Source organism: Condylostylus longicornis, unplaced genomic scaffold (assembly GCF_029603195.1).
Source record: "Condylostylus longicornis isolate FDR11 unplaced genomic scaffold, ASM2960319v2 ptg000135l, whole genome shotgun sequence".
Taxonomy (NCBI): domain Eukaryota; kingdom Metazoa; phylum Arthropoda; class Insecta; order Diptera; family Dolichopodidae; genus Condylostylus; species Condylostylus longicornis.
In genome coordinates, this window is record NW_026578103.1 from 3,206,784 (window position 1) to 3,221,980 (window position 15,197).

Consider the following 15,197-nt stretch of genomic DNA (forward strand, 5'->3'; position numbering starts at 1 on the left):
TTTGTGTTATTATTTTATTAGTGAAATATTGTTATGAATAAAAAAACCCGATTTCGTTTTTGTTGAAATTTCTACTGTAATTCTTATATATACTATAAATAATATACTATACAGATTGTTGTCTTGCTGAACCCTGGGTCTATGAATTTTATCAGTATTATGAGTGTGTGTAATTTATTTCCGGACTTAACTCAAATATTTTTCTTTTTTTTCCTTTTTATATGTCTGTGTACAAACAGGAACGAACATTCTTCAGTATAAAAGATAGCTCGCTCCCATGGATCATGAATGACTACTTTATTTATAAATAAGAATTTATTGCATGACACTGTTTTTAACTATTATTTTGTTGCATTCAACTTCTTGGTTTGTTTTTTCCTTATTTTCTTGGTGAAGTTCATTGTTGTTCTTTTTTGCATTATCGTTTTTGCTGTTGTGTCTGTGTCTTTTATGTGTTTAACAACTTGTTGAGAACTCATTTTTTACGTTTTTTTGGGATGATTATTATAATGAGCGTTTTTCTTTTTTGTAACAAAGGATATGAATATGTTTAGGGATTTCCTTAGGTTTGTTCAACTGGAAAAATAAAAAAAAAGAACAGCACATGAATAATTTTAATTTTTTATTGTGAGAATTTAAACATTGAAGACGCATCTGTTTGATTATGCCTTTGGTGAATACACTCACTTATACCTAATATGCATACATATCTATACGTATACACATGTAATATGCATAATTATGAGTGTATATAAATTATAGGTGCCTATACTTATAGAAAACAAAGGAGGTGATTATGATTAAAATTAAATTTATGTACAAAATAATAAGCATGCATGCATATATTTGTATGCATTATTAAAAAAAAAGTTATAAGGGAAATAAAAATTCGACAGGTTGCAGTTTAGTGACACAGAAATCGTTTTTGTGGTTTCATAAAATTACGCATATGTATTTGTGTTTATATATGTTTATTTATATGTTCATATTTATAGCAAAATTTTAATTTTGTTGTGAGCGTAAAATCGACAGGTTCATCAACTTTTATAAGTGTTTATATGAGTTCACATTATTATTGAATAGCGTTTTATTAGTATTGAAATATTTTGCAATACAAATGTTTCAATTTTATAATTATGGTGCTCAGAATAACACAGACGAAGTTCATAACCTTTGTTATTGTCATTTAAGAACTTGTTTAATACTTTTCTTACCTAAAATGTTTTGTTACGATATAAAACGAGAAAAAATTAAGTTGTCAACTCTGTGATACCCGTACGAATTTGTTATCCTATGTGAGAGTAATATTCCATAGCTTACTATGGGATAGACTATGACTTTAAGTTGCCGTATTACCGTATTAATTTATACAAAATTTCGGCACTGTGTTTTCAATACTTTTTAGGATATGGCCAAACTACTATCGAAGTTTTATGGCAGCTACCACAAGAAGTCAAGAAATTTGAACGATTTTTATCACACATAACAGCCCTAATAATACACTTATTTTGACGAAATTCCAATAATTTTTGAGATAATGCCAAATAACTTTTCAAGTTGTATTTTAGCTAAGGTAATATTATTTTATAATGTCATATTAGGCTTTTCAATTAGTTTTTTGACAAAACTAAATCGACTCAGAATTCGACGAATTGATCAAAAACATACACTTGAGTCTATATCTCAGACTATTTTTTCTTCTGCGTTACAAACGGTAAGGCAAATTTAGTTACCCTTCGAACTTATGTTCGTACGGGTATAAATACGTTAAAATTTCATATAGAAAGGGGAAAGCAGATTTATTTGTATTGGAAAAATTAGAATATTCTTTTGTGTTAGTAAAAACATATAAAAATACTCGTGAGTTACATGGAATAACTTGCTCTATAATACTTGACAATTTGTTGTTTTGCACTGTACCTAAGCCAAAGATGATTCTTGTATTCTGAAAATACAGGCAGGTAAGGCTTATTTCTTCGTCGTAATTTTTCTTCTAGGCGGAAAATTGGATTAGCTTTAAATTTAACTATCTATGGGTACCGATAATTTTTTTCTTTTATGGAACCAAATTATTCGCACTTCTCCTTTCTTATTCTTTATATTTTCCAGAATGTCGCATGTCAGTTTTCGGCTACTCTATTTATTGACACGATTAAATCCATCAAACTTAAAACTGATGTCAGTACTTATCCGCCGAATTGTGCATGTTCTAAACAATATCAACAAATATGTGCATATCTATAAGTTTGGTAAAAGACTTTATAAGATTCGTAATCTGTCCTTAATATACATATTTCAAATTTGAAATAGTCTAGTAGAGTAGTTTTTTTAAGCTTATAGCCATGTCGTACTTAAACTTGCTGAAGCTTTAGATACAATCGTTGAACGTTGTATTAAAAGTTTTGAAAAAAACCTTATTTTTTTTCATAACCTTACAGGAAATTTTCCAAAGCTTTCAATTCCCGTCATTCCGAAAGTACAAGGAATACGAAATTAAGTCATGCTTTATCTTAAAATCCTTAATGAGGTTTTTCAAAGCGCGTGTCTTTCTTAGACCAGATGATACCAGCAAGTAAAAACTTCTCTAATTTTTTTAAAGTGCTTAAATTTCGAAAACTGTTGAGATTTGACATCTACTTCTAAACAAAAATTTTACCATTTTCGAAGTTACCACTTTTTACTTAACGATGGTATTATTTTAAAGCAGTTATTACTGAATTATCCCATATATGGAATTTGTAAAAATACTCTGGTTCTGCTGTACCAAGAAATTTGTTTATATTTTTTTAAAACAATCATTCGCAAAAGGGTTATTAAAGGTCTACTTTCTGAAACTCACTTTTTCTTTAAATGTTACTTGTTACCATTTTTCTTTGAATACAAAAAAAATTAAGGCAAACCTGTTGTCAATGTGTTGATTTTTTTATCAACCGCTTTCCAAATTGTTATTTAATGTTTATGAATACTAAACATTTAATAATAATTTGGACGAATTGGAAATATTAAAACAGAGTAAACATGAATTTGGTACTAAAATTCATAAAATTTCTAAAATTACTTAAAATTATTTTAAGATCTTGCAAAATACACAGTTTTAATTAACAATAATAAAACACTTTAAAAAAATTTTAGTTTATTTTTCGAATTTTTGAAATGAAATGAACTTTTAGATTCATTTAATTTAGTATTACAGGAACAAATATAAAAAATATTAAAATTTAATCATTTCATTGAAATTGACACTTAAATTTCTTTAGAAACAAAGATTTATAATTGAAACTAGTCGTGTGTGCTTGCATTGCAAGCATTTCAAGTTTTATGTCTGTAGTTTTCAAATTATGTTCTATTCTGCAGAGTTCGTAAAAGCTTAATCTTATAAAAACATATTTTTTTATTGCTTTAAAATTTTGGAAATAGCTGTGTGTGAGATTTTAGAAAATAGTTATGCGTCTTCCTTTTTTTGTTCAAAATAAACCAATAATATATGAACATATATGTAGATACATATGTTTTTTTTCATAATGATTAATAACATAAAACTTAAAATAAGAAAAACTCTTAAAATTAATTACAAAACAGCACATTAAGCAAATTAATAAATGATTGGTTTTGTTTAAGGTCTAATATTTTTTGTAAATAATTTTTCAAATTTTAAGTATTAGCATTTCTTTTCGATTATATTTGACAACTTTCCATTATTATTATTGAAAAACCTGCGAATTTCCACACCACCATAGAGGTATAGCTTTTGGCGCGTTAACTGATTTTTTTATATGGTCAGTTTCCTCAGTAAACTTAAATACCATAAATCCCCACGAATAAGAACACAGAATATAAATCAAATAACCAATTTTATTGTTTGTTTCTCATAAATATAAAGAATCTTAAACCTGTAATACATTTCGTTGTCTACAAACTAAGTGCGTAACTTAGCTATTGGAAGTGCGTAACTTACATTTTGAAAGTGTGCACCACTGAAATAACGCGATTACAGTACCAATGTTTGATACACAATATTTACAGTATGTGCTGTACCATTTATAATTCGCTCAGGGTAATCAAAACCATTAATTCAGCTCTAGTTCTGGCTCGCCCCAATGCTACGTATAGTTGCCCATGAGAAAAAGCATCATTTCTCAAATCAATACCTACGCGAGAAAGTGTTTGACCTTGTGATTTATTAATAGTCATTGCATAAGCTAATTTAATGGGAAATTGACGACTTATCATTTCCATACCTTGGCGCCCTATGGAAAATTTGAAATTTATTCGGGGTATTAAATGTCTAATGTTACTATAAGGTTTTTGGGCTTCCAATAAAGTTTTGGAAGTTACAATCAATTTGGTTCCATTTACTAATCCCTCAGAGAAGTTTAAAGTTCTTATAAGAATAATTAACGCCCCTTTCTTTAAAACTAAGTCATGGTCGGGCACTCCTGGTTGTGTAACAAAATTTAAGATTTCCGGGCCTAAATGATGCGCTGGATCGGTACTATGGGGAAGGAGTCAAGAGTCAACACTGTATAGATGACACAGATTTCCTGGCGATACTTCTAATACTTTCTTATTTATTTCACCTATACAGACATTAGTACCAGACAATATCGCTCGTTTACTGCACTCATTGGAGTTTTTAATTATATTTCTAGGAAATACAAAGCTTATTAATTTCTCAACGGATGTCTCAAATGGAATGTTTGGAAGTTTTTACAAGATCTAGTCCATCATTTTGTTTTACTGATAGAAATCTTTCCTCCTCAAGTCTACGTATGAATGCAGAAAATTCTGCATCATGAACCGCGCGCATTGAGTGCAACAAAGTCAATATCGAAAAATTCTGCCATAATGCTGAACTTCGCAACGATAACGAAATAATTTCTTTTGGGGAAGCCCCGGGTACAATTGGAGGAATTTGTCGAAAATCCCCCGCTAACAAAATGATTTTCCCTCCAAATGAAATTTTTTTTAGTGTAATGTCTTGCAGGCCTAGATTGATGCATTGAACTAAATTTTTATGCGCCATAGGTGCTTCGTCCAGAATTATAAGATCCGCTTCATTTATTAATTCCGCCCGCTCACTTGAAACTGTAACGTTCCAAGTTATGGCGTCATCTTGTATATTGAGCGGAAGTTTGAACATAGAATGCGCTGTAATACCTCCTTCATGATTTATTGCTGCTATCCCGGTTGTGGCTGTAGGAAGTACAATCTTTCCTGTACTTCTAAGCTTCGCTGTTATTACGTTACGATTGTTTTACCTGTTTATTTCAAAATATATTTGTAGTTGATCACCGTTTAGTTTGGGCTCCCACTGCTTAATAAAATTCTCGCAATTTTTACGTGACCAGCGTAATCTTTCCCTTCCTAACTCAGACGAATCATCAATTATTTCTGACAAACCCATTTTTTGTAAAGAGCTGCCATGGCATCTGAGCATACGACTTATTTCAGAGAGAACTTTATTATTCGCCAAATCTGGAGTGAGTCCTAAGGAGAAATCTTCAGATAGGTAAGTTTTAAATTCATCCCACAATACTCTGGCAGGTCCCCCGTTCAAAATTATTATTGTGAACAATTCGCGTAATTGAGGTGCCATTTTAAAATTACGTGCTTCTTCTAATGCTTCTTTATATTCATTTATATTATTGAGAAAGCCATGAATTTTTGCTGCTTCTTGGAATGTTTCATATGTAATACATTAATTTTTTCTAAATCTTCGTATTCATAGCAAGGAATTCTATTTATAAGCATGCGTAAAAAGTAGTGGGATATACATAAACAATTCGTGCGACACAATTTTGACGCTGCCTCTTGCTAATAAAATGTTTTGCATTTGAGTGCCTGATTACTGGTACCAAAGAATTTTTTCGATCTTTCGTTTTCACATTATATTGCTCATATGTTAAAATATGTTAAAAGTCGAGATATAGCATCCGTTTTGAAAAAGCTCTACTTGCAGCATCTGATTCTTCTCCTGCTCGAAATATGACGCATTGTTCATTTTCCAAATGAATGGGAAGTGGTACTACCGCGGGATGACAGTGACACAAATTATATTCAAAAATGCGCCACAAAGCCTCAGATGAAGATATATATCTATAATTTACATAATTTTCAGTTTCATCTTGTGAGTTCATGTTTTCTATTACAGAGGGTAACGCATGATCAGGTCCCTTGTGCAAATATTTATAAACATATTTGATAACTTTAGTTGTTGTGGCAATTTCCAAATTACAGTGACAGTTCATTAGGAATAGTACAGAGGGACAGTATGGGACAATCCATTGATTATTAACTGTTTTTCCGTTGGATAATGTAAGTAAATCTCCTGAATTTGATTTTTTATAATTGATTATTCTTTTGTCATGTGTGTTACGTCGTTAAGTTGTTTTGGATAGTTTTTGGTACAAATTTTCTTTTTTTTATCCATGCATGGGTATCCCAAATAGTCCATGCCACATGAACCGTGTACCATGTGTTGTCGTACCAATTCTCTTAAACGACCACCGGCTTCCTTTTCTGATGGTATTGTTGCTCTTACAAACGCATCTATATCACAACTATTAATGGGACCACCTCCAGCTACTCTAAATGCAATATGAGCACGGGGGAGCCCACGTTTCTGAAATTCTATAACATACTGTAGGGAAATTAAGCTGCCAAACAATTTTCCACTCCTTATCATAATATTAATTTTGACAATTTCAGTTGAAATACTCGAACACACAAATCGGGCCTATCTGCGGCATTTTGTTCTGGTAATAGACTTTTTTTAATTTCAGTCCAATTGGGATTGCATGTTACCGTCAAGAAAAAACTTGGTTTACCCAACCTTGAAACTACTGCCATTGAATTCAAGTACTTAACCACATATATCTTGGACTATGTGTGTGAGTAGCTGGCATATATATTTTCCCTACAGGCTTGTTACCACCAGCAGCAATTGTCTCATCTTTTTCTCGTCTTGTGGATATCTTAAGAGTTGATGACTGATGATGCTTTGTAAACTGCAAACGTTCTTCTTCCGCTCTGCAATACATATCAATAATATATTCTTGCGCTAAGCGCTTTAATTTCACAAATCTGGAATCTGAAAGCAATTGATATCTATAATATTTTATTTGGGTTACGTTTTTTCCATTCTTATCTTTAAGATCTGGTGACCACCCAGATGTCGCTCTTGGGAAAATTAATGGGTATTGCAGAGGCTCGTATGCTGGACTCAAATAATGTACGTTATGAGACTTCTTTTCGCCAATTCGCCATATAATAAACTGCCTTGGATTGCTGTCAAAGCTGGTACGAAGGAGCCCAGCAATTTCCTTTGATGTAGGCGTATCTCCTAGAATTGGACCTTCTCGACGGCGGTTTGTTGCTTTGAAGACTATATGAGCATCTTCAGATGGGTGTCGACTTAACACTTTTAAATCCTTTATAATTGGATTCACTTCTTCTAAGTGTCTTTCTATATTAATTAAGATATTCTTATCTAGTCGCTTTTCTATAGCTTTCAAACGGCTCTCACCATCATCAATATATAATGCTGTATTGTTGACACTCTTATCATATGATAAGTCAAATATTCTTTGGTATATTCTGCCTTGAACTTTTAAAAATGAAGTGCCTCCAGTTGGTGTCTTGAAACCATGTGTTGTGCCAAGCGCCGAGAAAGCGAAACTATTATTATATGCTCGTGCATTTTTTAAAAAGTCTACGCTGCTATAAAATTGAGCGGTAAGATCAGGTAATATAAATTGTATAGCCTTTTCACCGCAGCGCCACTTTCGCCTTGAAGTCTCCTCGACAAATAACGGGGCATGGCAATAAGAACAGGTTGTAGAGCTTCGAAGGAAAACCTTTTTTAGTTTAAGTGGCTGAACTGAATCAAGTTCTTGTTCAGCACGATCTGTAATACATGTTGATTTTCTTTTTGTTCCTCTTTGCTCGTTTTCTACTCGCAATTCTTGTGTAACAGCTCTACGCACTTCTTGTGGTTTCAGTCGTTCTTGTCTATTGTTTTCTTCACAGTCCTTTTTCTTACCTCCTTAGTGGGAATGGACTTAAAACATTTTAAAACTGCTATTATCTTGGCAAGATAACTTCTCATTTGTTTCATATCATATTGTTCTTTTGTTGGGTTGTGTCCTAAAGCAATTAAGGTGGCAAAAGCAGCAGCAAATACGCCACAGTCGATTTGTTCCTGTACTATTTCAAAAGCCACTTCAGGGCTATGCGGTAATACTGCTTTCAAAAATTTTACTTGCGGTTTAATTAACACGCCTCTATTCAAACTGTCATATATATGTACTGTTATTCCATCGTAGTAGCTGCATACCCAGTGCGAAATACCATCACCATAATTGAACAATTCCGTTGACATGATTTGGATGTGCTTGGCACTTCCTGGAATCGGGTTGACGTCTTCTAGGCCCCCCATCGCATAAATACTAATTGGTGAAAAATCAGAGTTTTCTCGAAAAACTCTACCGAATAAATCTATAGTATCTCCACTGAGATAATCTCAACTTATTATCTCATTAATAGCTCTGAACTGAGCAGCCATTTTTTAAAATTATGTATTTAAAATATTTCAAATGTTTTAATATTCTGTTATTTACAGATTACTTATAGGCTATAACATATTTATTCTTCACAACCTATTTACATCTGAATTTAATGTGACGCAAAATTTTCAGTGTTTTTGCCCGTTTTCAGAAATTAACACACTTTTAATAAATTTGTCTTATATAACGACTAATTTATTTTTTTAGTAGAATCTTTTAAGCATTTTTAGGTGTGTAGGAAAATATGGAAATTTTTTAGTTTAAAAATTAGTCAATTAATTTTTTTACTATGTACATGCATATTTTTGAGCCGTACATGCATATATTTTGTTGTCATATACTTATAATGAACATTCACAAAAGTTTAAAAGAGCAGTGTAACAATAAGTCGATTATATGTAATTTCAGTCGCTCATGCAATATTGCGGATTTGATACATCTGACGTACATATAAACAAACTTTTTATATTTTTATATACTTAAATGGATAATCCGGTTAGACTAATGTTCATTGTTTATTTTCCATTTTTCAAATTTGTTATGGTTTTTATCCTTTTTTTCTTTTGTCGTTTTGGAGGAAAAAGACAACACAGAATATGCAGATGGATTTTTCATTTTCCAAAATCCATTTTACCTTAATTGAATTCTATAAATTTTCCATTTTCAGTTTAACCGCTCATATAGATTTTAATTTTTTTTGTCATTTTTTTGGTTTTTTGCTTTATATTTTCACCTGTAAGTGCAAATAAAATAAAACAAAAAAAAAAACCAGCAAACAAATAAATAAAACCTTATTTCATCTATTAGCTATTTTTTAGCGGTTTTTTTTTTCAAATACAATACTGTTTATACACGTTTAGTGTATACTAATATATGTACATGAATACTTATAGACTATAGTTTTATATATAGACATGTGTACATATTTGCCGCTCCTATTGAAATATGTGTGCATAAATAATAAAAATCCTTTAATTAATTTTTTAAATATTTAAATTGTTTATCCATTTGCTAAGAATGGTATTGTCTATCATCAACTTCAATTACTATTTGCATTTTTTACTAAAATTTTTTTCTATATAACGCTGTATCTGTTAACGTATTCATATATAAGTGAAGACTTACACATTTCATATATGTATATTATATGTAGATATGTGAAAAAGTTGTTGATATTTATCAAGCGTGTGTTTTTATGTTCGTTCTATTCTCATCTATTCTATATACACATTTTCACATAATATGTAATATGTGTTATACGTTCAATATTAAAATCGGAAAAAAAAAATTGAAAGTCCTGTCGATAGCAATCTACATCATCGCTTTCATTCCATTCATTGTTATTATTTTTTTTATCCTTTATGGATGTTGTCCTTTATGTGTTTTGTGTTTTTGTTTTGATGTATGTATATTTAAACCTAATATTCATTTATGTCAAATCATCGATTTTGTATATAATGTATATACTATATATAGTGTAAAAGTCCTTATTATTTCTCTGGAATTTGGATTTCGATTTTCTAAAAAATTTTTCTAGAAATTTTCTAATAATGTACATACTCGTATAAATTTAGTCAGTAGTAAATGTATACATATTTATATATATAAAATGCCGCCTACAATAAGTTTGTTATATACCCTATTATTATTTTGTCTAAATGGGAAGTAGTTAGAAATGGATTTGGCTAAAGTTATAAATGAATTCTAAATACATATAGAAATAACCAAAAACAATGTATAATTTAAAGTTTATAGGCTATTTACATTCGTTTATAATGTTAAAGTTTATTATAATAAACGAAAATTCGATATCAAGCAGAAAATTTTTAGGAATTTCAAGTTAGAATAATATTATATTCGGCGTATTACAGAGTCAGAAATATATTTTTAATAGTGCTTATAGTTTCACTAACATAATAATCTCCGATAAATTGTTTATAAAGATTATCTATAATTCGTGGAGATTAAGTATTAAGAAACGCAGTAGTTGCGTCCAGTAGTAGTAGAACAATATCAGTTTTATTATTTTCAAGTTGTTAAAAAAAAAGGCGTTGAGGCTGAAGTTCAACCTGCATTTGTTACATTTTCTGGGATTCAAACACTTTTAATTAATTGAATATATTATGTTTAGCAAAACACATTTTTACATATTGCAACAGTAATTAATGGTTGAAAAATTTTATTAGAATAATCCCATATATATTACCATATATATAGAAGTATGTTCAATAAATATTATGCTAACAAAATGTGGAACAAATTATGCTAACTAATAATAAATTCGCTTCATGTGCACGGGGTGATGATGATATAACCTCAATATTATTATTGTAAATACAATCCAATTCATGCAAATGTTTGTCGTCTATAACTTTAATAAATTCTTTTTTCGATAAATGTCACTAAATCGGAATAAAAGCTCACATATAGTGTTTTGCTTCTTAGAACAAAGCTCTTTGAATTTAACAAAATTATCGTAAAACAATAATTTCATCTAGTTCTCATAAACAAATGACTTAAGGAAATTTGTGATGGTCTAATTTTTTTCACAGTTTTTCATTTTACCCCATGATATTGTTAGAACAAACGAATCTATTAATTTTTGATTTGAAAATTCGATTTAAGGAGTAGAAAAGTGAATTTGTTTTTAGTGGGAAGAAGAAATTTTTTAGGAATATGAAATAACAGCGAAAAGATCCTTAATTGCAAAACTAATGTACAAGAGTTTTAAATTTAAAACTTAAAAAAAAAAAATTTATTTAAGCATTTTATTTTGCTTTTGTTGTTTTTTTTTCATAAATCAAAAATGGAAGGAGTTATTGAATTTTTTAAATTACAAAATTTAATTTCCGGAGCTTTTATTTTTGAACTGTTATTTTTAGAAGTGAGGAATTCTTTTATTCTTCATATTGTTTTAAGTTTTTTTGTTGTTCTGTGTGAAATGTAGTGTGTCTAACTATAATGATAACGACGTCTAGATCTTAAATGCCATTTGAAATATTGGCTCAATAACATTTTGGTTCTTATTGAGCCAATATTTATAGTTAAGATTGGCTTAAGAATTTTTAAAACTAATTTAGCATGAACGGTTTTGTATAAAAAACTTCTTCATACGTGGAAGCGAACATTTTCTAAAATACAAATAATTCAAAATATAGGGCAAATTGGAATCGAAATAAATTTTAACTGTCAGATCAAAGATGGTTTTTGCGGCAAAAGAAAATTTTCGCTGAACTCAGTCTATTGTTAACATATAATAAAAAAAATCTAATGATAACCAACCGCAATGCATATTGTTTAATTAAGTGAAAGTGTTACAGAAGATTATAAATATGGCCTTTAAGCACATTTTTCCAATTTTTAAGGCGTTAGTAAGCTCTTAGGTAACATACTTAGAAAAATGTAAATTTGGCTCTTAGTAGAGTTTCGGTTTGTGCCATCCGAATTTTCTGAAAAGCTCCCCAGTTAGTTTCGGTAACAACCAGAGCTCAAATATCAAATTTCAAGAAATTCCATTTATCCGTTCCCTAGATATGGTAACAAATATAAAATCGGCCTCCAGTTCGGTTTCCGAGCCCTGATCTTTCCAAAAAATTTATTTGTTCATTACTCCAAATTTAAATATTAAATTTCAAGGAAATCGTATGTTTATTTCTCTTTATATGGGCAAAAATGAAAAATTTGCCCGCAAAAAAGTCCAGTTCCCAAGGTCTGATATATCCCAAAAGTTGATCAATCCGTGACATGACACGTCTCTAAAAATAGTTTATTTACGGTTCCCTACTATAGAGAAGTGCGTCCTCACCGAAAACTCGATGTGCAAAATTTATTGCCATCACATAACCTGAGTTAAAGAGCTCCTGAATTTCATTTGTGAAAATATGAAATAAAGTAAACTATATTTTTTGTTTATGGAGTATTGTAGCACTTTTGGAAATTGAATAAAAAAATTCTATAGATATTTGTTTTAAAATAAATATTTTATGACAAATTTTTTTGACATATTATAGTTTTGAAAGAAGTTCTTAGAATTACTGCTTCTGTCTAGCATGTTATATTTTTCCCAATATTTTGTTATTTAAACTTTTTTAAAAATGTTATCAGATGTGCAGTTGTTTTTTCTTCTTTTTCTTAATAAAAACCCGTTAAAAACAAAGGAGCAAGTTATCTGTAGCATTAACGGTAAACAATGATTACCGGATATTAGACTAATCATCAAAATGAAATGGAACATTATTATCTAAACGTTTATTGATCAAACAAAGGAACAATCTATTCTTCTCTTCTTATATTTTCAATTTTCATTCCAACCTCTTACAAGCAATTATACATGGTGATTCATTAAAGAATACAATATTATATATCATTATTTGCGGCATCCAGAATGGAAACAAAAATTTTACCCACTTTTGATGCCCTGTACAATAATTATATAAAAGTGTAATCCTAATTAAATCACCCTATATAACCTAAAGTAAAACTGTATGACTTTGAGAAAAAATTTAATTAGACACAGAATTCTGGTTATTTAATTTCTATTTCAACTTTATTCAACTTTTGGTTACCTATTTTTCCTAGGAATAGAGATTCTATTATTTAATTCAATAATTTAACTATTCAATTAAGTTAAAATAACTATACTGACATCAGGTGGATTTTCGTGTGAATGGTTTTTTGTGTTATATGTAGGTAGTGATCACACGCAAGCATAAAGGAATTAATGTTAAATACAAAAAAAATTTTTTTTTGTTAATTTTAATAAAATATTTGGTTTAAATTGTTGTTCACAGGTTTTACTCTAATTCAATTTTGTTGTGGCTTAATGGTTTACATTTCAAATACATAATATATGTGCGTAATTTGAATATGTCAAATTGTCATATTTTTGTAGGAGGAAATAAGAGAGGAAAAGATATAAGAGGAAATTCTTATAAGAGGAAATTCTTCATCCACCCGATGTTTATTAACTTTTAAATTTTAATTTATTTATTTTTAATCAACTTCAGCTTTAACATTTAAATCCAACTTTTACATAATATTTTTAGCTTAGCAGCGTAAGATATCTGACAATTATTCTTGATGGCCATATTTTATGCGTTGCTTAAAGTAAATTAAACGAATTTGTTATATGTTCCAAGCAAATAGAGCTTTGGAGTAATGATTAGATTATATGTTTTAGAATCAAAGGATTTCGAACAATTAATAATATTTTCATAATGTATAAAAAAAATCATAATAAAGATGTTTTGTTACCAAATTTAAAACGTAAAAATCCTAAATATTTTATTGGATTGCTTCATTTTTTATAATTTACTCTATAATAATTAACTGTTGCAATTATATACATAAGTATATTAACAAATTTATTAGTAAAATTATGAACTTTCACTATAACGTCGGTACACATAATAAACTTTAGCTCTGCTTTAGTGTCGGTTTCAATATCTGAAGTTCAACAGTTTAACACTTCTCGTTTGTTTTGTTTCTACGTGTTAATCTACTGTAATTAGATAACAATATTGTTTTCATGTTGAAAAATTCTGCGAAAATCATAATACATTTAGGCGTATAGCATTCGCATTCATGCCTCGTGGACCCACAATGTGTTTATATTTTTAGTTTTAAAATTAATTTAACAGTGTTTATTAATTAAAAAACAAAGGCATAGAAAAAACACGCAAACATAGTATTTGTTTACAAAAACAAAAACCGAAAACCATGCATTTTAAAAAAATAATTCTTTTATTTTTCCTATCAAAATAAAATCAACATCATATGTAGCATGAGTGTAAATATTTTTCTACTGTTGATATTTATGCATGTGCTGTTAAATTAGTATTACATATATGTACATATATTTGCATGAATATATGTTTGTAAACTTTGATTAATAAACTATTTTCTAAAGTATAAACAATTCGTACATAAACTCACTGCATAAACACTAAATTTTGAACCATTGTATTTATTGACACAATATTCAACACTATCAGTATGTCGCATTGTATCCACTTGAGTCTGATAATGTGGTCGTCGACTCCAATCATGAAAAATGTATGCATGGTTTTTTAATAAATATTTGAGCATAAGTTTGAATAAGAGGTTTTTCTAAATAATATATATATGTATGTATGTAGGTATGTGTGTAGCAATATTTTAAAAATTTGCAACAAATTGTATTTTTGGTTGAGAAAACCTTTACTGTTAATCTAAAGTTGGCATAATTTTCAAGGATCAAATAACACTGAAGTGAATGATTTTTTTGGGATATCATTATTGTGGAATATGCAACATAGGAGATTAAATTCGTGGCATTTTTGTTTCTTCTTTTGTATTCAATCGTCTGTTGCCTGTAATATTTACGGGGTCCTGTCTACAATGTACTTAATGATACTGGTTAACATAATTCGTTCAGTCATGTATTTCTGTTTATTAATTTTTTATACCCTGCATCTTCGTAAAGGGTCTATTCACTTTGGTATGGAGTTTGTAACGACTTAAGGCAGTCGTCTCCGTTATGGATATTTACATATATTCTTGCTCACTGTAAAATTCTGCGTGGATTTAGACATATCCGCGTGATCGCACGATAATTCAAAAACGAATATTGCAATCGACACCAAACTTTCACAA

The 15,197-nt window shown here is 29.6% G+C and overlaps 1 protein-coding gene across 1 annotated transcript; it reads right to left on the bottom strand.

Annotated features, from left to right (window-relative positions):
* Window positions 1-4,684: 4,684 nt before the first annotated feature.
* Window positions 4,685-6,685, bottom strand: LOC129615126 (uncharacterized). The gene is made up of 4 exons (XM_055530204.1): window positions 6,409-6,685; window positions 5,954-6,295; window positions 5,341-5,673; window positions 4,685-5,232 (listed from the first exon to the last, which is right to left on the bottom strand). The coding sequence occupies exons 1-4, from the start codon at window positions 6,683-6,685 to the stop codon at window positions 4,685-4,687; spliced, it is 1,500 nt and encodes a 499-aa protein (XP_055386179.1).
* Between the last annotated feature and the right edge of the window lie 8,512 nt (window positions 6,686-15,197).

What these genes read in the sequence shown, in the direction of transcription:
- LOC129615126 (XM_055530204.1), bottom strand. Translation starts at nt 6,685, where the DNA reads ATGATAAGGAGTGGAAAATTGTTTGGCAGCTTAATTTCCCTACAGTAT. An exon ending in AGAAGAATCAGATGCTGCAA is followed by an intron (nt 5,674 to 5,953) that starts GTAGAGCTTTTT and finishes AAACATTCCAAG; the next exon opens with AAGCAGCAAAAATTCATGGC. An exon ending in GGAAAGATTACGCTGGTCAC is followed by an intron (nt 5,233 to 5,340) that starts GTAAAAATTGCG and finishes ACGTAATAACAG; the next exon opens with CGAAGCTTAGAAGTACAGGA.